At 30.1% G+C, this 24,175-nt stretch overlaps 2 protein-coding genes across 2 annotated transcripts; one reads left to right on the top strand and one right to left on the bottom strand.

Annotated features, from left to right (window-relative positions):
* Positions 1-1,094: 1,094 nt before the first annotated feature.
* LOC107185546 (transitional endoplasmic reticulum ATPase TER94) lies at positions 1,095-7,768 on the top strand. The gene is made up of 13 exons (XM_015573246.1): positions 1,095-1,183; positions 2,976-3,335; positions 3,542-3,734; positions 3,851-4,085; positions 4,158-4,291; positions 4,371-4,619; positions 4,691-4,855; positions 4,941-5,063; positions 5,162-5,374; positions 5,450-5,758; positions 5,959-6,120; positions 6,758-6,912; positions 7,473-7,768. Exons 1-13 carry the CDS (start codon positions 1,167-1,169, stop codon positions 7,561-7,563), a joined length of 2,406 nt encoding a protein of 801 aa, XP_015428732.1. The 5' UTR covers positions 1,095-1,166; the 3' UTR covers positions 7,564-7,768.
* A 3,677-nt stretch (positions 7,769-11,445) lies between these two features.
* LOC107185560 (WD repeat domain phosphoinositide-interacting protein 2) lies at positions 11,446-23,348 on the bottom strand. The gene is made up of 11 exons (XM_015573267.1): positions 23,171-23,348; positions 22,283-22,365; positions 22,039-22,205; positions 20,752-20,946; positions 20,555-20,671; positions 20,314-20,468; positions 20,069-20,236; positions 19,881-19,988; positions 19,297-19,403; positions 15,568-15,624; positions 11,446-11,784 (listed from the first exon to the last, which is right to left on the bottom strand). The coding sequence occupies exons 1-11, from the start codon at positions 23,305-23,307 to the stop codon at positions 11,669-11,671; spliced, it is 1,410 nt and encodes a 469-aa protein (XP_015428753.1). The 5' UTR covers positions 23,308-23,348; the 3' UTR covers positions 11,446-11,668.
* Between the last annotated feature and the right edge of the window lie 827 nt (positions 23,349-24,175).

The following is a 24,175-nucleotide window of genomic DNA, read 5'->3' on the forward strand; positions in this document are numbered from 1 at the left end:
CTTCTACCATTTGGTTTTGAAAATTTCTGAAATTTATGCCAAATTAACATACATTTTAAATGAATTTACCAAGTCGTAGGAAGCACTTACCCATACGCCGCTTTTTCCCCTAGTGGAAGCCGAGTTTGCTCGTGAGGGAACATGTTGGGGAGATTTGTTTTATTAAAATAAGACCAAACACAATGTATTATGTTTGTATATATCGTAACACTGTTTATCTGAAGTTTATAAGCATTTATTCCATAACATTTTATTGCGTTAGTAATATAAATTTTTTTATTAATATTATATTATCGATATATATATAAGGGTATAACAAAAATGTTGTCCAACCCGGAAATGGGACACTCGGGGGGTTATTTGGAACAAGTTTTTCCTTAGCAACAATGTAATCTCAGGCTTCGTTACCGAGATATTAACGAAAAACCGCGACCAATCAGAGCGCGAGTTTGCCAGCTGGTTCTCGCGGTAGTGTTGGCTATAAATCGCAGCACGTAGTCACCGCTATCGCGGGAACTCGACCGGCAAACTCGCGCTCTGATTGGTCGCAGTTTTTCGTTAATATCTCGGTAACGAAGCCTCAGATTAAGTGTTGCTAGAAATAACTTGTTCCAATTCACCCCCCGAGTGCCCCCTTCCGTGTCGGACAACATTTTTGTTACACCCTGTATATCCAATAAATACAATTATCCAATATATACATTTTCTGATACGTTACTATATATTATTTTTTGAATTAAGAGAGAGCAATACAATTGTGTTGTACTATAAATTTCCAGTAATTTTTTAAGAATTTCAAAATTTAATCGTATATTTTTGATTAAACGACAAACGCACGTCTAATGTAGCGTTTTATGCCATATGAAATGTCATACCTCAATGGAAATGCTGTTTTTCGCAGCGTTTCTGGACAGACAGACAACAACAATAAACAACAGGTTTGCCACCTATTTTGCCCGTTGGCTAGCGCTTAAACCAAAATTGGGAAATTTTTTGTGAATTCGCCTTAAGTCCCTGATTCGGCCATAGGGAGCCAGCAAGCCATGAAAGTTTAAATGAGAGATGTTCATTGGATCGATTGTGAGTGTCGCTGACTCGTACGTGGTGCGATATTGAGTTGTGATCATTGCGTGTACACTTTCTTTTGCTTTAAAGTCAAACAAATAATGAGTGAACAAAAAAGGTAAGTAAATGCAAGAAATGGAATGTCAAACTTGATAATTCCTAATAATGCTTTACATTCTGTTACTTCAAACTGCAAAAGCAAAGTATGCAAATAAAATGCATCCATGCTGGCTTTCAATTTTACGATGTCATCATGTCGACGCAACGCGTCCCTTCATACGTTTCTACAGAAAGATGAATAACGTCAATTAAATTTTACGCTGTAAAATGCAGCTCGTCCTTTTAGATTGATGTTTATCAAATTTACAGCCTATAATGACACGAATCGCGCTTATCATTTTTGCATGCCGACTAATCATGGCCGAACACTACGCTAGACATGACAAAGGAATTTTAGTAGCATGTTAACGCTGTATTCGTCGCAGTACAATAATTACTAACCTTGGAAGAAATTCGTTGCAAAAATAAAATCAATGTACTGAAATTTGTAATATGATTAATGTTAAATTACCTAAATATTTATATTTTTCTTTTACATTAATAATACAAGTAAATGAGTTAAAACTGTCTAATTACCAGCCAAATATTGCCTTTGATAATGTTGAACCGTTTAAACTCATTTTTATTATTTATGGGATTAACAAATCTTGGTCTTGTTACGCATCATTACAGTATCTACTAATAAACATAAAATGAGCCATTGCAATAAAATTATCACTTACATTTTGATTAGTATTTGATTGACCACAATTTAATTTGATAATATAAAGTCCTTTCAATTTAATATTGTCAATACATAGAAATAATTCTATTTCCAAGGAAATTAAATGATGCAGTAAACAAATACTCATAATCTGAGAAAATGAAAAAATATTGAAAATATTGTATAAAGAATATATAAACTATATTAATATTCATAAATGTGTTCATATTTTTATACATGGACATGTATATTTTTCTTGTTGGATAGTGTGAAAAAATTATATAACTGAAATTGGTAGAACTTAAATTTAACTTTCATGTATAAGTATTTGTTTTTCAATTAAAAATTCATTATAACCTTGTTTCTATAAATCTATTGTCCAAGAATATTATAGTAACATGTTTTATCTGTAATCTATTATTAATCTAATTATGCAAAAGGGATTAAAAAGTAAGAGACAATACAAGTAGAATTTATTTTATAAATATTATTATTAGAAGGTAGTGGGTATAATAATTATAAATTGATTACAGAAAACAATATTCTAAACATATATTGCTTACTTATAATATCAGATAATATTCGGAGTCATTGTTATTTGTAAAGTACATAAAATATATTTATATAAACAGGAAACCATTCAATTTGCATGCAGTTTTATATTCATATTAGATGATCCGATAATGGAAAATGTATTTGATGCAGTTTATTAATAGGTTATAACAATACAAAATACTTTGTATTCCTTGATGAATTATATACAAATCTAATTTCTTTAACCCTTTGCACTCGACTGTCGCCATTGAAGCGACAAAATGTATGGAAAATTAGAAATTCCGAGTGCAAAGGGTTAATAGTGTTTATTTATATTAACAGTTTGTCATCAGGTGATTTATATGTGTACATTGTATCTTTGTGGTTAAACACATTTGATTAATGCAACATTTTGGGCATATTGATAATTTTTAGGAAGATTGAAATCCGTTTTCAAATGTTCAAGTACTAATAACGTACAAAACATCGCAAGTTTATTATGTTTAATTCATCAATGATCTAATGTAACATTCCATGGTGGTAAAGCATTAATACATTTATATTATTATTATTCTTATCATAATTGAAATGACTGAACATTTTATTGTTATAGCGGTGAGGATTTGGCAACTGCAATCCTTCGAAAGAAGGATAAGCCAAATAGATTATTGGTTGATGAAGCTATCGCAGATGATAACTCTGTTGTGGCGCTATCTCAAGCAAAAATGGACGAGTTGCAGCTTTTTAGAGGTGATACAGTATTGTTAAAAGGCAAACGACGTAAAGAAACAGTATGTATCGTCCTCACCGACGATACTTGTCCTGATGAAAAGATTCGTATGAATCGTGTGATCAGAAATAATTTACGAGTACGTTTGAGTGATGTCGTTTCTATACAAGCATGTCCAGAAGTTAAATATGGAAAACGCATTCATGTGCTCCCAATGGATGACACTATAGTGGGTCTTGTAGGGTAAATAAACCAATTTTAATATAATACAATTATTAGCATTACATTTTTGTAATCTTAATGTTACATAAATCTAACTTACATCTTCTAACTTTGTAATTATAATTATTGTATTACTCTTTAATCATAAGGTAAATACATTGTTATGTACAGATGATATATTTCCTTCCGTTTAATATACTAATGAAATAACCTGTGCTTTGTTGTAGTAATTTGTTCGAGGTATATTTGAAGCCATACTTCCTGGAAGCATATCGTCCTATTCATAAAGATGATAATTTCATTGTACGCGGTGGAATGCGTGCCGTAGAATTTAAAGTTGTAGAATCAGATCCGGGACCATTTTGTATTGTTGCTCCAGATACAGTTATTCATTGCGAAGGTGATCCTATTAAAAGAGAGGTCAGTAAAACATTATTCCCTAATAACTAATGAATACGTTGCTTTATACATTTTATATATTAATATTAACACCATATGTTATATATTACAATTCTGCATAAACTGCTGTATTATAGGAAGAAGAAGAGGCATTAAATGCTGTTGGTTACGATGATATTGGTGGAGTTCGTAAACAGTTAGCTCAGATTAAAGAAATGGTAGAATTACCTTTACGACATCCATCTTTATTTAAAGCTATTGGTGTAAAACCACCGCGTGGTATTCTTTTATATGGTCCACCTGGCACAGGAAAAACTCTTATTGCTCGGGCAGTAGCAAATGAAACAGGCGCATTCTTTTTCCTTATTAATGGTATGTTAATATATATATATATATATAAAACAGTCTTGGTTTGAAATTTTACTTACTGTATTACATTGACAGGTCCTGAAATAATGAGTAAACTTGCCGGAGAATCTGAGAGCAATTTAAGAAAAGCATTCGAAGAAGCTGAGAAGAATTCACCAGCTATAATTTTCATCGATGAACTCGATGCTATTGCTCCAAAACGAGAAAAGGTTTTCTAGTGACATTTTCGAAATAATTTTACTCGATTAACTCTAAAATTATCTGTATAACTATTATATGTATTTCTAGACACACGGAGAGGTGGAGAGACGTATAGTGTCTCAACTGCTAACATTAATGGATGGCATGAAGCAAAGTTCTCATGTCATTGTAATGGCTGCTACCAATAGACCTAACAGCATTGACGGAGCATTGCGTCGCTTCGGACGTTTCGATAAAGAAATTGACATTGGAATACCCGATGCTACTGGTCGTTTAGAAATTTTGAGAATTCATACAAAAAATATGAAGCTCGCCGATGACGTTGAATTAGAGGAGGTCAGTATAATTTTTAAAATTATTAACCTATTAATTTTAGTACTAGACAGTAAATTAATTCTACATTATAGATCGCACAAGAAACTCACGGCCACGTTGGAGCTGATTTAGCTTCTTTGTGTTCCGAAGCAGCATTACAACAAATTCGTGAGAAAATGGATCTGATTGATTTAGAAGATGACCATATAGATGCTGAAGTTTTGTCTTCTCTTGCCGTTACTATGGATAATTTCAAGGTAGATATTAAATGTTATAGTATATAAACAAAATATTAATTTTTGCAAACAATATTTGTAATATCTGTTATGCCTTGTATTTTAGTATGCAATGACCAAGAGCAGCCCGAGTGCTCTGAGAGAAACTATTGTGGAGGTACCAACTGTTACCTGGGATGATGTCGGCGGTTTACAAAATGTCAAAATGGAATTGCAGGAATTGGTGCAGGTAAGAAAACTATGAAATAATTATTTAATATTCATACATTTAAAGTAAGCAGTAATTCTGTTAAATAATCATTTCTTTTTTACATTATATATACATAGTATCCAGTTGAGCACCCTGAAAAGTTCTTGAAGTTCGGCATGCAACCATCGCGAGGTGTACTATTCTATGGACCTCCTGGTTGTGGTAAAACATTATTGGCTAAAGCAATAGCCAATGAATGTCAAGCGAATTTCATTTCTGTGAAGGGCCCAGAATTATTAACAATGTGGTTCGGTGAATCAGAAGCTAATGTCAGGGATGTTTTCGATAAAGTGGGTAATTTAAATATAATAATATTGTATAAAACAAAATGTAAAAGGTAAAACATTGTCACGTTAAACTTTTAGGCAAGATCAGCAGCTCCTTGTGTATTGTTCTTTGATGAACTTGATTCTATTGCAAAATCTCGTGGTGCCTCAATAGGAGATGCTGGAGGAGCAGCAGATCGTGTGATTAATCAAATCTTAACTGAAATGGATGGAATGGGAGTGAAGAAAAATGTATTCATCATAGGAGCTACTAATCGACCCGATATTATAGATCCTGCCATTTTACGACCTGGTAGATTAGATCAATTGATTTATATACCATTGCCAGATGAAAAATCTCGCGAAGCAATATTCAAAGCTAATCTCCGAAAATCTCCAGTAGCTAAGGTATGTAATACGAACTATAGTTATCTTAAATGGCTTTATTTTATTTTTGTTTAATCGGAACTCTTGTTTCTTTATGCAAACAGAATTGATATTATAAGTCTTTAAAATTTTTAGTATTAATATTGAAATGAAACTACGATACTTATGTTACTAACTGTTTCGTCTTTGGTATAGGTGTAATATTAATATTTATGTTACAGGATGTAGATCTAGGCTATATAGCTAAAGTAACACATGGCTTTTCGGGTGCCGATATAACAGAAATTTGCCAACGTGCGTGTAAGCTCGCTATAAGACAAAGCATCGAAACTGAAATTCAAAAAGAAAAGGAACGTATCCAGAATCCATCTCCATCTATGGATGTAAGTGCATTTTACTTCGTATCGCACAGTCTATTTCCTTTTACGAATCGTCCTTTTGCACTGAATGTAACTAATTTGCACTTGGAGGATGTAGAACTGTATACATTATTCCGTTTCAGCATCTTCAAAGATAATACCGATAACTAGGAGCATTCCTTTTTTGTTAATAAGAGAATTAGAAATTTTTACTTTTTGTAAAATGTTAATTAGCATTTTTTTGTATTGTATCAATCCTTATAAAGAAATGCTATACAGAAACAAAATTATACAAATCGTCATAGTAGAAAAGATAACCTATAATTTTTTATGCACATTCATTTCATTGGCAGCGTTCAGATATCAATTTAACCCTTGTGTAGACAACAAAAATATTCACAGTTATTGAGTAATCGGAATACTTCTATTCTGAGAGATTGGATGAACATAGATAATTTTACTTTCATAGTTTTCCTTTCGAATAATATACCATGTGCTTTCTTGGACAAGAACATAAGAAATTGTGAAAGGAAATTTAGAAATGGGTACCTGGGTACCCGGTTGTCTACACAAGGGTTAAAGTACAATTTTTCGAAACACATCTATAACTTGTACGCGCCTCTTTCTTCAATAACTACTAAAATATTTTCATCTGTGATAGATGGATGAAGACGATCCTGTGCCAGAGATAACCAAAGCTCACTTTGAAGAAGCAATGAGGTTTGCACGACGTTCAGTGTCTGATAATGATATTCGAAAATATGAAATGTTTGCACAAACGCTACAGCAGTCGCGTGGATTTGGAACGAATTTCAGGTAAGAAATATATATACAGGGTGGGGCAATAACTATGTCCACTTTGAATATTGTTATTTGTAATAATATGAAAAAATGTTATATACAAAACTTACACGGTATAGATGGGGGCATATTATGACACAAACATTTCATAAGTTCAGAAACGATAAGACATGCACGTGATGCAGCGATACGAAGATTGCAACTTTGCATTGACGCAAACGGTTACCACTTCGAGCATCTCTTGTAGTGTAAGAAAGTATATTGTACTAACACATTTGACCTTGCGTCACCTTCAATGATAGCTCGTTGAAGTCATCTCAACACCGGCTATCACATCGCGATAAAAAAAACATAGCATTCCGTTAAAAAAAAAAGATGACCTTGAAATTGTAAAAAGATGTCCTTGTATTGTAAGTTTTGTATATAACATTTTTTCATATTATTACAAATAATGGCAATATTCAAAGTGGACATAGTTATTACCCCACCCTGTATATATATATATTTGTTTATTTAATATTTTTCTTATATACCATACTTCTTCTGATGATTAAACTAATATATAAATTTTTCAGATTTCCGCAAAGCGGAGGAAGCGGTACTCAAGATACAACGCAAGGCGATCAAACCTTCCAAGATGACGGTGATGATGATCTTTATAGCTAAGTCTTCGTGTCTTTGTACCTCATTACAGTGAGCATACGACAAAAGGGCCTGTTTCTGTTTTATAGAGAACACTTTGTGTTTATAAACAGAAATTTTGCAGAAAAGTAACTTTAAGAAATTCAATATTTCTATTAAAAAGATTGATCTATTCAGAATCAAATATTCTATGTATGTACATGCAATTTTTCTTTTTGTATATAATTAGGGCAGATTTTAAGTAAGCTAAGATAAAAGGATAAAAATTCAATCGAAGACTGCTTTTTCATGAATAATATTTCCATCTTAAAGATTTTCCAAACAATTTTCAATCTAAAAGAATAAAATACGAAGTGGAGCATTTTGTATTAATAATATTATTTAAACTTATTTAAAAGAAGAATATTTAAATACATTCCAGCGTTATTTGTATGTTTATATTTCAAATGTAATGAAAGATACGTGTGGGATTTGGAAATTGAATAATAATTATCTAAGTGAAAACACAGTTGTAGTTCATTTGTCTACGCAATTAAGCCACATTTGTAATACAAACTGCCCTAATGAAATACTTCATCTCATTAGTATACTGCATAGAATCATACAAATTTCATAATTAATTTGTAGCTCTCTCACTCTATTCAGTTTCATATCTGTTTTTACATTAAGCGGGTTTCTAGTTCATTCATTAACAGTGTTGTCATAAATTGAAACTTAGAGATAGACCCTTTTGATCCGTTGTCTCTGCATTCTATAATTACATTTTAATGTTCACACTCTGAGATTACAGTAATGTGAGAGTTTATGCAATGTCAGTGAAATTGTTGGAACTGGTAATGTGTATTGGTGAATTTGCAGTCTGCTTGTAGTAGTAAATTTACTTACAAATTACCAAAGAAATCTTTTGAAACCTTTCATTTTAGAATAAACCGTTGAAAATCATGCATTTTTATCGCGTTTATTCATATTCTCATAAACACGGAATTTTCAGAGGGTAGTACAGTAAATAAAATTATATCGGTGTACAATGAAATTACAGAATTTATGTATGTTTGGCATAGTTGTTTAATAATTTTTACTTACAATGTCATCATTCATCATATTATAAACGGTGATGTATGATAATGATTAACAAAACTATTAATGGGTTAAATTGTTTATTACGGATTTATTTATATAACACAAATTCTACTAAGAGTAGTGAAATACAATATTATTACTTGTAAAAATCTAAACATTTAGTTTAATACAACGTACACTTTTATAAATATTCATCTAAGAAGATATTTACAATAGTGTGAGAAACAGAGAAGAAGAATAAATGATATTCAAATATTCCTCAAATATAACATCATTTTATATGTTTGCAGTTTCGATTAAATCGTTTAACATACATATTACTCGATTTTTATATTTTTCATTTCCTTTCCCTAATTCACAAAATTTTCGACATTGTTTAACTATAACAAGTACTATTGTGAAGTTGCCCGATTATTATTTTTTAGTTCCTACAATGGAAGTACAATTGCGGCTCTAAAACCTACAAAACTATTATGTCGAATGCAAATTGTCAAATCAATAAAGAATATTATCACAAAATAATTTTTTTATTGTACAAAATTATATAGTTGTGTTAAGTGATTGTATTATACTTTTAGTGTATTACATTTTTGACAAATTCGGTATTTTTTTATGCGAAAGAAAAGAGATTCCTTTCCTTTTATTTTATACATTATCATAATTATGTACACTGATGAGAAACATGATAACGCAATACATCATTGCTTAAAAACTCCAACACATATACATATTCATTTTTTTTTACTACTATTGTACACTGATGTCCATTGCTATTTCGACTGTTACAAAAGTAAAATTATTCACCAAAATAAGATAATTCGATACAAAATTATCGAGAACACACATCACGGATGTGCATTTAAATATTTTATAATTACTTCGCATAAATTAGTAGATATGATTTTGAAAACTAAATCTTACAATTTAATTAGTAGATACATACAAAACATATATACGCAGAGCCTGCATTTTTTAAGCTTTGGAAATTATATTTCTAAATCATCAAACACATTAAAAAATCTTTTGTTAACGAATGAAACTCACTGATTTCACTTTACGTTTATAGAATTAAAGATCATTAAAACATTAATAGAATGCAGACAAAAAATAAGAAATAAAAACGAGATATAGAGAGCAAATAAAAGTACACGTATAAACAACTCAGGAAGAGATACATTAAATAGAACAGAAACAAGTAGATACGATGTTTAAAAATAATAATAAAAGTGAGCGTACAATATAGAATATCTCCAATTTATACTTTGAAAAACTTTATACACTGTATCTCATTGTACAGAATATATAAAATTTTGTAATATATTTGCAAAGTCGATTGGCACTTATCGTGAATACAAAAATAACGGAAAAGAACACATCACCTTGTTGAAGTAAAAATCAGAGTAATATAAGTTGTATTAATCAAGTTAGTAAGCTGAAAAATGTAACGGTAAGTTTCTTATGAATAACATTTTTTACAAGAAAAAGTAATCTAACAGAATCCAGTCAATTATTAACAGCAGGAAGAAACCAGCACTATGCATAGAATACAATTATACAAAATTATACACTTCTAAAGTATACCACGAATAAAGTATAATACTAACAGAAACAGAGATCTAATTCTTTGTAGCCTTTTGTTTTATGAAACGACGTATTTATTGCATTTTGTAAAATATCGAAATACACGATATATAATTAAAATTTTCTTCATTTTCAGTGTTCTTATAAGTTAGTTCTTCATCTTTATTTTTTATTACATTTATTCCTTATGTATTTATTTTTTTTTCTTTCTTTTTAAAGTTTACCTCCACGAAGTAATTGTTGTATTCGTCCTTAACGTTTAAGGACATTCAATGACTGTTCATATAAGAAATAGTGATTTAAGAAAGATAGTGAAAAATCATTATCTTTATGTCGCTAATAGACTATGGACTTTATACAGTGTTTTAGAGATTAATAGAAATTTCGCTTTATTTCTAAACGAACTGGAATCTCAATTCACAAATAAATCTCTGCAACAACATTTGCAATTTACGCATACATTTAACAAGTCCTATTTGATACTCAAACATACCTTTGACACAAGTGTTTAAATGTAAACCACAAACATAAATAAAATTTTAGGTATGAACAGTCTTTACATCTTTTCAAACTATGTAAAATAACCGAAGCGATTCAGATTAGAAGAATTACTCCCATATACGGAGAAAACACAGAACATGTGTTATTAGAAATATTTTAGAATGTTTAATTTTTAACAAATTTTAATGCAAGTGTTTTTGAAAACATTGTTATTTATACTTTTAAAATTTTCAATTTCTAATTTTCTTGATTACCAACGATAGTTTTTTCAAGAAATTCAACAGTTTCATTTACGAAACACAAAAAAAAATGAGAATATAATTAAGAAATACAATAATCTAACAAAAGAACACTATGAAAGATATTTGGTAAGAATGTACCTGTTTGTTTACTATAAACAATTTATTTTCGATGACTTACCTAAAATGTATGCACTATTTTATGATAATTATTATGTATTTAATGCACGGTAAAAATACTTAAATGTCTATGTACTGTTTTTTTCTTTTAAGCATTTATGTTAAATATTTTCAAGCGCGATCTAACTTAAGCATTTTTAATATTTTTTTTGCTTTTAGCACTTTACAGCAGCTTTGATTAATCGCTTTTCCCATTGAGAGACGATGATAATGTTTCAATATAAGATATTTTTCCAAAATTACAATACGATGAAGAGGGTTCGAATAATCTTTTTCGGAATATCAAATTTCCAATACCACATAAAAATGTTTATCTAATTATATGATAATTTCCGGAATTAATTACATAACTGATACATGCTCCTTAACTTGTTCTCTCGTAACATTCACGTCGGGAATCAGTTTGTCGTTTTACCGACGCTGTAACCTTCGTCATGACCATAAACATAGAGCGTCGGCTTGTACACAGTGCTTGTCGAATTTCGATCACTGCCGTAGACTAATTTATCTTCCTGTGAAATTTTTCTGATATGCTGGAATTAATACACTCAATCCGTCCTTTGCGTAACAGGTGGAAACTCCGCGTCGTCTTTCAAACGGAACGGACCCGAATATCTTGGGGGACTTTCAGTCGCTGCAATCATCTCGTGATACTTCTCTGAATCTATAAACCCATTTGTGCGTGTGTCAATTGCAATCGATCAAACTAGGAATCATTTTAAGCGCATATAACGATAAAGATGTATGAAACTGAATGTCAATGATAATATGATATATTTTTTGTGTATCGATAATATTTCGAAAATCTTTTGATTGAAACGCAGTATAAATGAAACTAGCGACGAAAAATATTTCAATTATCATTGCCCTTTTATTTTACAACACAGTGAAAACATTCATTGACAATTATTAATATGTCGTTACAATGAATGCATCCACTAAGACAAATCTGAGAATAAATGCATAAGGCATCAGGGATTTTCATTTTTTTTTTAACAATCACAAGGTGTAAATAAGCAGATGCAAGATAGATGTCAGAATTTCATAATGTTCGAAAGAAAACAAAAGCAAACTCCACTCTGAATCAAAAGAATGATATTATTGTATCATAGTGTTTTGTTATTGGGTAAAAAATTATGTAACATTTTTTTTTAATAATACCATTTCTAACTTACAATCTAATGGAAAATATTCTTTACATTCTAATGACTAATCTTAACTCATTCAATATGTTATATTACATGACTTTCAACACAATTATTCATAATTAAATGCTCTGTATATTTGTATTGATTGTACTAAATATATGAGTCAATATAAAATATTATAAATTTATATATGTATACCTAACATAAATATTTTCTCTTCAACACTTTATATTCTTGTTATGCACTGTCATTGGACAGAAAACCAAGCAAAAATAGAATTCACATTAAAAAAAATTGCATAAATAAGATGTTCCAAATTGAAAATTAGCTCTAAATAAACGCAAACAGTATTACAGTAATACTTTTAATGTAATTTTGTTATAATATAGATCAAGTATTATAATATTTCAAAAAAAAAACACATCAAACATTTCTTTACAAATTTGAAACTTGAAATTTCATGTTCAAAATATTTAGAAAGAGTTTAATAGTATTTAATACTGATATTACATGAATTTTCAATTTTAGTAATTATGTTAGAATGAAAAACATACAGAGCATAACATGATAAATTATTATACAGGTGTTACATGATTAGTAACAATGATTATATCAATTGTAATGTTTAAATTATTGAAATTATGAAAATTTAGCAGAGGTAATATTTGTACCATTTCAAACACAGAATCTGACGGAATAATAGAATATTTCTTTCTTTTCACCAATATCATTTTAAGGGCGACTTAATTTCTTAAAATGCAATCATATATTTATAATAACATTTTGATAAATTGGAATCAAATTTAGCAACATAGTGTAACATTGTACTGACGCAATTCAGCGAAGAAAAACTTCATGTTAAATTATGGCCAAAGTTGTTTTTCTCTGTCTACCAAAATATTAAGATAAAAATATATTCTATTAAAAAAAAACAAGTTAACCTTAAAATATCAAAACAGAGGAAGAAACATAAACATTACTTGTATTCCACTTGAAACTATTTAAATGTAAGATGATTAAAATTTTTCCTCTCTTATTAGTTCATAATATCATTAGTTTTAGACACTATTTTAACCAATACTCATTTTGTAACAGTTTATATAAATAAATAGTAGTAATAATATGAATTCCATTTAATAGCACCAATTGTTTCTTTAATTCATTTCTATGTTGGCAGTCACCTAATAATGATTATATATTTGTAGTAAAAATGATAGAAAATGGTAAGGTAATGTTCCTAAATCTTGAATGCCAATAGTTCAAAATATAGTTTAATAACTTTTGAAATCTAACATTTGAGCCTGAACATTGCAATTTGGTGGGTGTTACACGTTGCACATTGAACGAAATAGGCTACCTTAGCCTGACCTACATGTTCGCAATAATTAATTTATATAGGGACACGTACTCTTAACAGAAGTACAACATAACAAGTTTACAGGCTTGTAAACTTCTAAGGTAGGCTAGCGTATTGTCAATATGCAGTGAATGCACTTAGCCAAAACTACAAAGGTATATTTTCTCTGCATCAGCTTATTTCAAACACCGATTGATTCTAGTACGACATTATTTGCTCAAGGAAGCAAATAGAATACATGTAGAATAAGTGAAATACGGCAACTTCTTTTGTTTAGAAGGATTCTTAACCAGCAACTAACAGGCTTTATACTTTAACCTTTACTTATGAAGAACCATACACTTAATATTTTTGTCTTTATAGACCAAAGGTGAAACTTCCCTTAAAGGATGATATATATATTTGTATTTATGAAATCCTTCACGATGCTCTATGAAATTCTATGATGAAATTATTAATAATTTATTATTTAAATGAGAAAAATATTATCCAGCACCTTTTATTGTTTTCTTTTCATACGTTATTTCAATACTGTAACTGATACGTGCGTGCCAACAGCCGTTGCACCTCAGATGATTCATAATCGTGTACACAGCTATAAATGGATATAAGTTACGGCAGTTTCTTTGACTAGTCTCATACATTTGTCTGCTGTAAGAACAAATATATACTTGATAGAAGAAGTAGAGTGACTTATTTGGGGTCCATTCAAATGGTCTAATAAATAATACTTTATAAAGCGTGTTTTTTACTACTAAAGACTGTTTGGTAGATATCGTCATAAATGGCTTTGAACTAGATTTGGTTTCACTTTTATTTTTTTATAAAAATTGAAGCAGTATAAACAACGTATTCTATGGTACAATATTAATATGAGAAAAAAAGCAAATTGATTTGTTCCCATGGTAAAATTATAAGCAACAGTTTTTCCAATTGAGTGTCCAGGCTCAAATAGTACTTAACCCTCGAAAAGCGGATGGTTTTTATAATAAATGCAAAAATCAGAACGTAGATCCGTTTTGACCCTCGTGCAACATTCCTTTTAAACGTATTTTTAAACGAATTTCATTGTAAATTGGCTACCTTTCTATTCGAATTAATATTGGAAACTGTTGAATTGGATGAAGTTCTTGAAAACTAGGGTCAAAATGGACATAGGCATCGTCATCCGAGGGTTAATATCAAGATTTGCTCACTTTAGATCAGTTCTGAAACTATCGGTCATTCAACATTTAATAACACTACTATTTTGCTCCTTGGAGTTTTTTCGACGTTACTATATTTCTTCCACCAAGTGACATACACTTGCAGATATATTTTAAAATTACGTATTTTTCGTATACACTTCAGAATTATTATTATTCTTACCTTTTTCATTTAATAATGGGAATTCAAAAACTTAAAAAATAAAACATTTGTCAACACATTAATTACTTTCGTAACTGTACATCATAACTTTTGGAATATCTTGTATGTGTCTTTTATTGCGCGTAATGTTATTTGAACATTTGTTTAAAATTTCTCAGTAAGCTCAGTTATGAAACGTAGCGAGCGTGAAATTTGAATGCGAAGATTATCAATTTCGTATAGTTACAAATATGATGCATGTGTGCATATTAAGCATACCTTGAAAGTTACATTTCCATAACTCTCTAAGTTTAGATTTGTGAAAGCGTGTAATAAGGCAATTGCATATATCTAAAATACATTTATTAATTATGTCTAAACTATAATAACATACATTAGAAATTGATTACCCAGCCACATAAAAACTTGCTGCATGTTACTATCTATATTATTCGTTTGTTTAGTGTGTGTTTCAAAGCAAACGCTAATATATTATGAAGTACAAAAAAACAACTAAAAAAAAATTCATTGTGAAACTATGAATGGAGCGTGTGCAGAAAATAAACAAGGGACAGAAAAGAGGATATACCAGTACCTGACATGGAGTCTGGCGAACGTCCGCGTAACACACCCGCGTAGCTATTTATGCAGGCTTCAATGGACGATAAAAAGAAAAAAATTACATCAAGTAAGATCAGTTGTTTGGGGGCCCCCCTATAGCCCCCATAGAAATTGCCTATTTAATTGCAAGGGGTTAAAAGCAAGGAAAAAGAAGACATCAGTGCATTATAAAAACAAGGCCTCCTTACGCTTACATACACACACATATACACACATTGAATCAGTAAATTATTTGTACAAAAAAACTTCATAAATCATATTCATTTGATTTCATCTATAATCAACGCTAATATATATAGAATAAATGCATGGTATACTTATTAGTTACCCCTTTAAAAGTATAATTTTTTTAAAAATCTCATCTTGTCAATAAAGAGTCAAAACAACTTCCAAAATATGATTCCTATATTTCTTTAATTTTCTTGGTTTTTTAGGTATGTAAAAACACTAAACTATTTATATACATATATATAGTTAAAGACATAATTGAATCAACAGTTAAGTTTTTTCCAATATGAAAACTGTTATTTCTTGTAGGAAACATGAACGATAACAAAATCAAGCATAATTACTCTGTCATTTAATCACAGTATTACACAACAATTCTTTAACATTTTAAATGTTTACATTGTATAAATAACATATAATTATTTATGTATGCCTACTACTAATATAAGTATTCAGTATTTCATTGCAGTTAAATTGAACAGAATAAAAATAAGAAAAAAATCACTTATCGTTTAAAATTATTCAGGCATATTCTGTAAGTTAATTCATTTTTTATTCTCTTTTAACAGAATATTGTAAATGTATGATTTTTAGTATAGCAAGATGACTGAAAGACTAAAAATAACATACCATAAAAATGTATGTTACAATTAGTAAAGCAGCATCTACAAATATAACAGAATTATCTGACCTTAACACAAGAATCCCAACAAGCAAGTGCATCACATATAGAAGCCTTAAAGAGATAAAATTGTAGAACTACTGAACAAAGTGAAAGAAGTTAAAGAAAAATACAAACATTTATAGATTTTAATACAAACTTGTTGAAAATGTTTTGGTACAATAAAATTAACAATATTTCAGCAAATAAATGTTTTTAGCGCCCTATTCTTAAAAGAAAATCTTTATACCTATAATACATAAAACACACTGTAAGCGACTGAAACAAATTTCTGAAATAATAACTTGTTACTGATTAAATGATTCTGTGTTTAAACGGATAAGACATTTCAAACAAAAATATTTAAATTTAACCATATAATGCCTATACTATACTGCTTAATTATACATAAGTACTAACTGTATTAAAGTAGTTGATTTTATTTTATGATCACAATATTAAATAAACAATTATATAAAACGTTAAAACATCGTTTTCGTATTCTGTGTCAATTATTTTGTAACAATTACATTTAATTTTGTTATCGTCTACTTTATTATATGTATATAAAAGCCTATTAATGCCTGCCTAGACTAGAGTTATGCAATTACTCTGTTCTGTACTAAATTTAATTGGGGGAATATGGCTAACACATGATATGTGTTATGTTTAATTTTAGTGTTTAGATTAGTGTGCTCAGAAGTTATAACAAAATCGTGTGTACTTTGTTTCATTGCTTTAATAAATCAAAAACGTACTGCTGTAAGATTATTACAGGACGTCAAGTAGCAACAAAAACATTTTAGTCAAAAGTCGATTTCCTTAATTGTTCGTACACTTGTTTCAAAAAGTTCATATCTTGTACTGTTAAAGATTCAATTTCCGATTCACCTCTAATCAAGACAGACGCTTAAATGCTTATAGTTATTCCTGCCAACATTGTGCGTTGCAACCAATTCTTTAAGTCAACAGCATTCAATGCTCAGCAGTGAAAACAATGAGTCATTGCTCATTATATGAGAAATACAATTTCTGCAATTTTCATGTCGCCTTAGTGAAAGGATTTTTAATAAACAAATACCATTCTCAGAACCTCCTAATAACTTATAAAAGTTCAATTAAGATCGTGTTTGGATTTATTACTATATATTAAAAAAAACCCTGCTATTTCTTTCTAACCTTTTTAACTGAGGTAAAATTGAAATAGCAAAAGTTTGAAGTAAAATGAACTTTAAAAATTATATTCTTGGTACAGTGAAGCAATGATGTTATCGATACCAAGCAAAATTAATTTGTTTATTTATTTCCGTTCAGTTTCTTTATATCTCTTTTTACATTTATTTCTCACAAATTTTCTGTAGTTGTTATCCAAATAACATTTCATTTAATATTGAAATTTGATAATATCATTTAATGCAATTATTACAAATATCTGTAATAGAATATTAACAAATTTCTGAATGGCATGTATATTCCACAAGCTCTTTGCACTTTCATATCTGGACCCCAGAGCTAGAGTGTGTTAAGTCACACTTTTCAAACTTTCGAGGAGAGTAAATCAAAGGCGCGAAAACCTTGTAACTTTGAAACCGTTCGGTAAGAATTCGACGAGAAACAATCGCTACTTTCGAATTATTGAATGAATTTAGGACAAGTCTCTATATGTAGAAATTGTGAATTTCGCATTAATTCCTTTATGTGATGGAAATTTAAAAATATGAACTTAATATCATTTTTAAACTAGTATGTAGGTACCTATATGAAAAACTAGACGACGTAGAATGAAATAATTTTTACTATCGGAAACTGAAATATTTGATACAGGCAACATGTAAAATGTAATTTTTTTTTAAAAAGTAGACTCTGGCTCTGGGGTCCAGATATAGTTAATGAAATTTATAAATAAGCCATTTAGTAGCCATTACTACTTTTTCTGGTCACTTCACATTTTTATATCTCCATGACATGAACAAATTACAAAAGGCATTATGTTAAAAAAAAATGTAATCTTTCAACATTGACTGTGTAAGAAAAAAACCATGTATAATTTCACTCAATAACCATTTGTATTCATGTTTACGTAAACATGATGATATAAATTAATTTAAAGTAGCATATAACACTTGTTTTATGCAATGTATCAAATTAACCCTACATTTAAAGTGTATATATATTTTTCAAATTATAATAGATTCAGGTATAATAGACCGTATCACAATGTTCAAAAGTTGGTATTTTCAAAATGAAATATAACATTCACTTAGTTTCGTAAATTTACAGTCTCTTAAATGGTACAAATGTATGTTATCAATTTTAACGTAACTGATCTCCATTACATTATATACAAAGAAATGCATACTATATGCATCAACAAAGCATTGCTATATTTATATATTAGTCACGACATATTACCAATTTGTGCATTTAAGCGCAAATTTCACTCACTCGTTCGTTCATTCAGTTACTCACCGATTTATACAAAATTTGTTTGTGCGTGGTATGTGTGTTCAGTGTGTGTTTGCGCTCGCGTATTTATGTTTACGGATGCGTATGTGTATGCACAGAAAATATAAAACTAAACTAATATCTCAATGTTTCCATACGAATTCAATCATTTTAGCAGCAGAAAATTACTAATATATTAACATTAATTAAAAAAAAAAAACAATTTAATTGTAAGAAAAAAAAGTATCATTTAAATATAAGTTTTAGTATGTCAATGTTCTTGCGAATAATATATCTTTATCGTCACTCGCTCAGTTTTAAAACCTACATTATATTTTGTACAATAAAATATTTATGATATCGTCATACCTGCATTTTGTACTATTCGTGCACTAGTTGCTGCAGGAGTTTCTCCAGACCCTGACCCCGCTGTGGATACGCTAGCGCAATCTACTTCATCACGTTTGCCGTCTAATCTATAAAATGATAATTGCTTTTACAATGTGTCTTTAAATATAAATCTTCTGCAAGACACATGTCTCTTTTGATTTTCACAAATTGTCTAAAACAGTCCGTTTTGAAATGATTTACTTACATTGCAATCTTCAACGTTCTATTTCAAATTGTGCTCAATTATTTATAACTATGTTACAACCTGTTCAGGTTAGATTCATTATAAATGAAAATAGTGAATACGTATATCAAATGTTGCCTAAGAAAACTAATCTGGACATTAACCTACTTATTAATCAGATGCTTAACCACAATGCCTTATGCTTCTAATGCCTTAAAGCTAAATGTGTATGCTATTTAGCAACACTGTCAAGTGAAAGAACATTTTAGCCAGTTCAAGGTATAGAAAACAAACTATTCTCGACGATACAGGAAACAAATTGTACCACGTGTATTATAAAGTTATTTTTAAATACGAAATGTTTTATAAAGGTACAAACCTATGCTGCTTTAGAAGTGTACAATCTCCACCTTCCGTTGTATCCAAATTATAAACATACAAATATCCATCGGCACTAGCCACCAGCAACCTAAGCACTTGATGTACTCTGCATGATAATATAAATACTTGTGTTAGAAAATATAACGTACGTATAAGCACACGAAATTATAATTAAATGGTACTTACACTGTGATGGCACATACATTCTTCAATCCTTGAAATGGCAAATGGACACTGGCAAAGGCACGTCCTTGATTAAATACGTCAGTAACTTGCGAAGGTAAATAATTTGCTGACGCAGACACAGCCTTTGTTAAATATCCCATCCAAGTTTGTGACTCTTCTGTAGCTTGTCTCAGTCTGTAACAAAACAGTAAAATTTACATACAATAATAATTCGACCAATATTAGGAAAAAAACGCTATACATACGCTTCCTTTGGTTCTTCCAATTTGAATATATGCACTGTCTCTGTATTACTCGAGCAACAAAGAAACATAGAATCCATACTAAAAGCAAGACTGCTTATAGATACGCATCGTTTAACTCCACGACGAAACTCAAACAGTTTTGTACCATCATGAACCTTCAGAGATATAAAGAACCTTCAGCAATGCATCTAAATTTAGGAACTGAACAAACAATTAGTACCGTACGAATAATTATACTCACATGAAAAACTCTAATTACAGTACCCTTCTCGGAAGCAGTAGCTACTTTGGTACCATTAGGACTAAATGCAAGCGCTGCCAATGGACTGTCATGTGCAGGAATCATAGTTTTAGCTTGCTAAAAGTAGGAAAGTAGAAAACCATAATACAGACACTGAAATATAGAAAGTGTTATTGCAATTTTTTCTAGACACTTACAAGATTAATCGCATCAAATATTTGAACTTCTCCGATAGTATTTGAGCCTGGATAGGCTAAATAACAATTATCGCTGTTTATCGATAGCGTACACAGACCTGCTAAATTGGGTGGAGTGTCCCGAATTGTATGTAGCACCTTCATATCTCTTATATTATGAATATATAACGACTCTTCCAGACATACTACTAATCTCTGCAAATACACATTACTATTTTATATAGATTTCTGTAATTTCAGTGAAATTTTAATCATAGGATTTTCGTAATTATGGAAATACTTACTAAATATCTCATACTACATTATAATATTCATTGCAATATATTACTATAACTATACGAGCCAAGTCACAATTGCACATATAATACGAAATTAACAGTTCCTTTTGGTCAAAAATCTAAATCGATTCTTTGCAGAATTTTAGCAATAAAAAATTTAAAGTTCTTCACAAAGTGACAATGTTTGTTTAAACCAAAAAAAATTTATATGAATCTCACTCAGAACCTGATTGGCAAAAATGTCTGGCAGTTAAAAATTATTGGGTCGAATGAAAAGTTTTATCATTTTATTATTACATAATTTGTTAGTAGCTATATTTTATTTTCATCATTACAATCTGGATTCTATCATGTACTTTCTCAGTAGTTGCGTTTTCAACTTGCTGGTTCTTACCGCGACGTAAAAATTATCCAAAAACACCAGATAATAAAATGTATATTCATCGTGCATTGCCTTTCGATTTTTTGAAATTACCATTGACTGACACTACTGTCACACAAACCATAAAAGCCATTTCGAAAATATTTGGAGAAGGTATCAGTAAGGTTCAAATGTATCCAATGCAGTTTCAGAGATTTTTATCGGGTGATTTTAACACAGATGCTGCACTATGTTTTAGGCAGCCAAGGCAAGAGATGCAGAAAATACAAGGTGTCAATTGCTGTGACTCATAACATCGTAATTAGATAATGCACAATAAAGTTTAACGCATTATGATCATATATTGTTAAAGTACTGTGTTGTACATATAACAACAAAAAATGTAGAAACTTTCTGTTCAACCCAATACAATACTAATGTTAAAGTGAATCAGTTTGATAGCTTTTATACTAAGAGTCACAAATGACCACTAAACAAATGAACATTTCTTTTTTCCCTCTAAAAATTAATACAAGTATTAGTAAACATTAAAAGAAAATGAAGGTCCTTATGATTTATATAAAAAGTTTCAATTATAATATCAGTGTGTTTTTATTATCATAATTGAAAGAAAGAAAAAAAACTTACTGCTCTATTGAGTTTCACAGCCAAGATGGTATTCGAATAGCTGTAGTGGCAAATTTCAGTTCCTTTTCTAAAGTGACAAACTTTGAGTTTACGAGGTGATGATAAACTGACCATTGCCACAAGGCTACTGCTGAATAGTCGTTCAACAATGCATATGTCTTCAGTATCTATTGTGCACACAATTACAAATAATCTGATTAACTTCTTTTGTAACGCATTTTTGGAAAACCATAAAGCTCATTACCATTTTCATATATTTTTTCCAAATGGTCGACAGAATTCAAAGAGAAAAGTTTATAGCCTGTTTTCGATCCTACAGCCAAAGATCTGTAAGGAATTTAATTTAAATTTAATACTACTATCATTAATATTGTAAAATAAAAACTTGAAAATTTGACTCGTATTTATGTATTCTTAAGTATGTTAAAATGATACATACATTGGTAATTTTAATAAACATATTAAGACTTTTCACCCAGAAGGCTATTTGTCCTTTAAATAAGCATTAAAAAGAAATTGTTACTACATTATGTTGCTCTATTCAGTTCGCAATTGTAATTCCCCACTAGGACTAAAAGATTTATTAATAGGCTTTTGTCTAATAATTGTGAGTTCTAGTGAGTTTATTAAATAACTTCAAGTGGCTAAAGTGATAATAACATAAAACTTATGAAAGTGTCTTAGAGTTGCTAATTGATAATATGATTAATGGATGCCAATTGTAAAGTAATGGCAATTCCTTATTTTTAAATAATTCAAAAGGTTAATGAAGGTAAAAGAATACTGTAAAATGGACGATAAAATAATTAATTAATAAATGTTTCTCAGATGGGAGAAACATATTGATACATAACAATCGATTAATCATTCGTAATTATTAATACGCATTACTTGGTAAAATGAGAGTTGAGTAATACAGGTGCTGAAACCACTGTACAAATACAACAGGTACATTATATAGAAAATATAATAATACTACACTGAACTGAACGAAGAAATGAATCTTATGTAAACATAAGTATACGTATTATCTGACTCTGAGGGAAAAGTTTCTTAAACATAAGGAAAACAAGGTTAGGGAACAAAGGACGACGTCCCGAAATGTCTAGCAGTTGGAGGGCGCGACACTTACGTGCAATCCTGATTGAAGTTAACAAAGAAAACATCACTTTGAGGATCAGTAGTTTGATTTGCGAGGTTCATTAGTCCTGATATACTGTATTTTAATCCTTGCGTCAATACATCCACGTTACGCGCGAGATTTTGCATAAATCGCACAGTTGGTGCGCGCAAGAACACTTTGTGCACTGTTTCTTAATTTCTTTCTGTTTCTCTTTTTTGCTCTTTGGTTTTATTGCCTTTCTTTGTCACTCACTTCTTTCTTGCACGTACGCAAACACAAATATACGCACGCGCACGCTTATACAATATTTGGGAACAGATGTCGAATGATACCTATAAGTTACTATACGCTGCTGTATACTACCATTATTTCATATATTGAACAGCTGACAGTAGTAGCTGAACTTGCGGAACGATGAAACTTGAAACGCATAAACACCAAATGTTATTTTACGGACTCTTTGTTGTCGTGACAACTGGAATGAAAATGTTGCGCAAGCTATTTCCATACGTGTATTATTACTTATCATTACATAATAATACCAAATTATTATTTCATTACATTTAAATGATATACAGGGTGTTTCATAACATATGGAACCCACTTCAGTGGTGGACGTGGAACGCAACAATGAAAATTCCATATAAACATGTGTCCTATTTGACCTTGCTTCTTCCCAAGTTATAGTTATTTTTGTACTCCAGTAATATGCAACTGCTCACCTTTATAAAAAGTGTTCAAAATCGCTACTTTTGACCTCAATGCAAGCTTGTTGTTGCTGTATTGTAGAGTTTCCCAATCTTTCAAAAATTCCTGGTATAATTTATCGGATTCATCGGCAGTCTTGTTGTTCACGTTGACGAAGTATTTCAACATCAGCAGCGCATGTTGAGTGAACAATTGTTTTCAAGTGCCCAGTAAGCCAAACCTGCAAAGCCAAATTTTGCCAAATGCCTGTTATAAAGTTATGGCTACAAGTTTTATGCAAGATTTGCTATAAACACCTTGCACACA

This window comes from Dufourea novaeangliae, unplaced genomic scaffold (genome assembly GCF_001272555.1).
Source record: "Dufourea novaeangliae isolate 0120121106 unplaced genomic scaffold, ASM127255v1 scaffold48, whole genome shotgun sequence".
Taxonomy (NCBI): Eukaryota; Metazoa; Arthropoda; class Insecta; order Hymenoptera; family Halictidae; genus Dufourea; species Dufourea novaeangliae.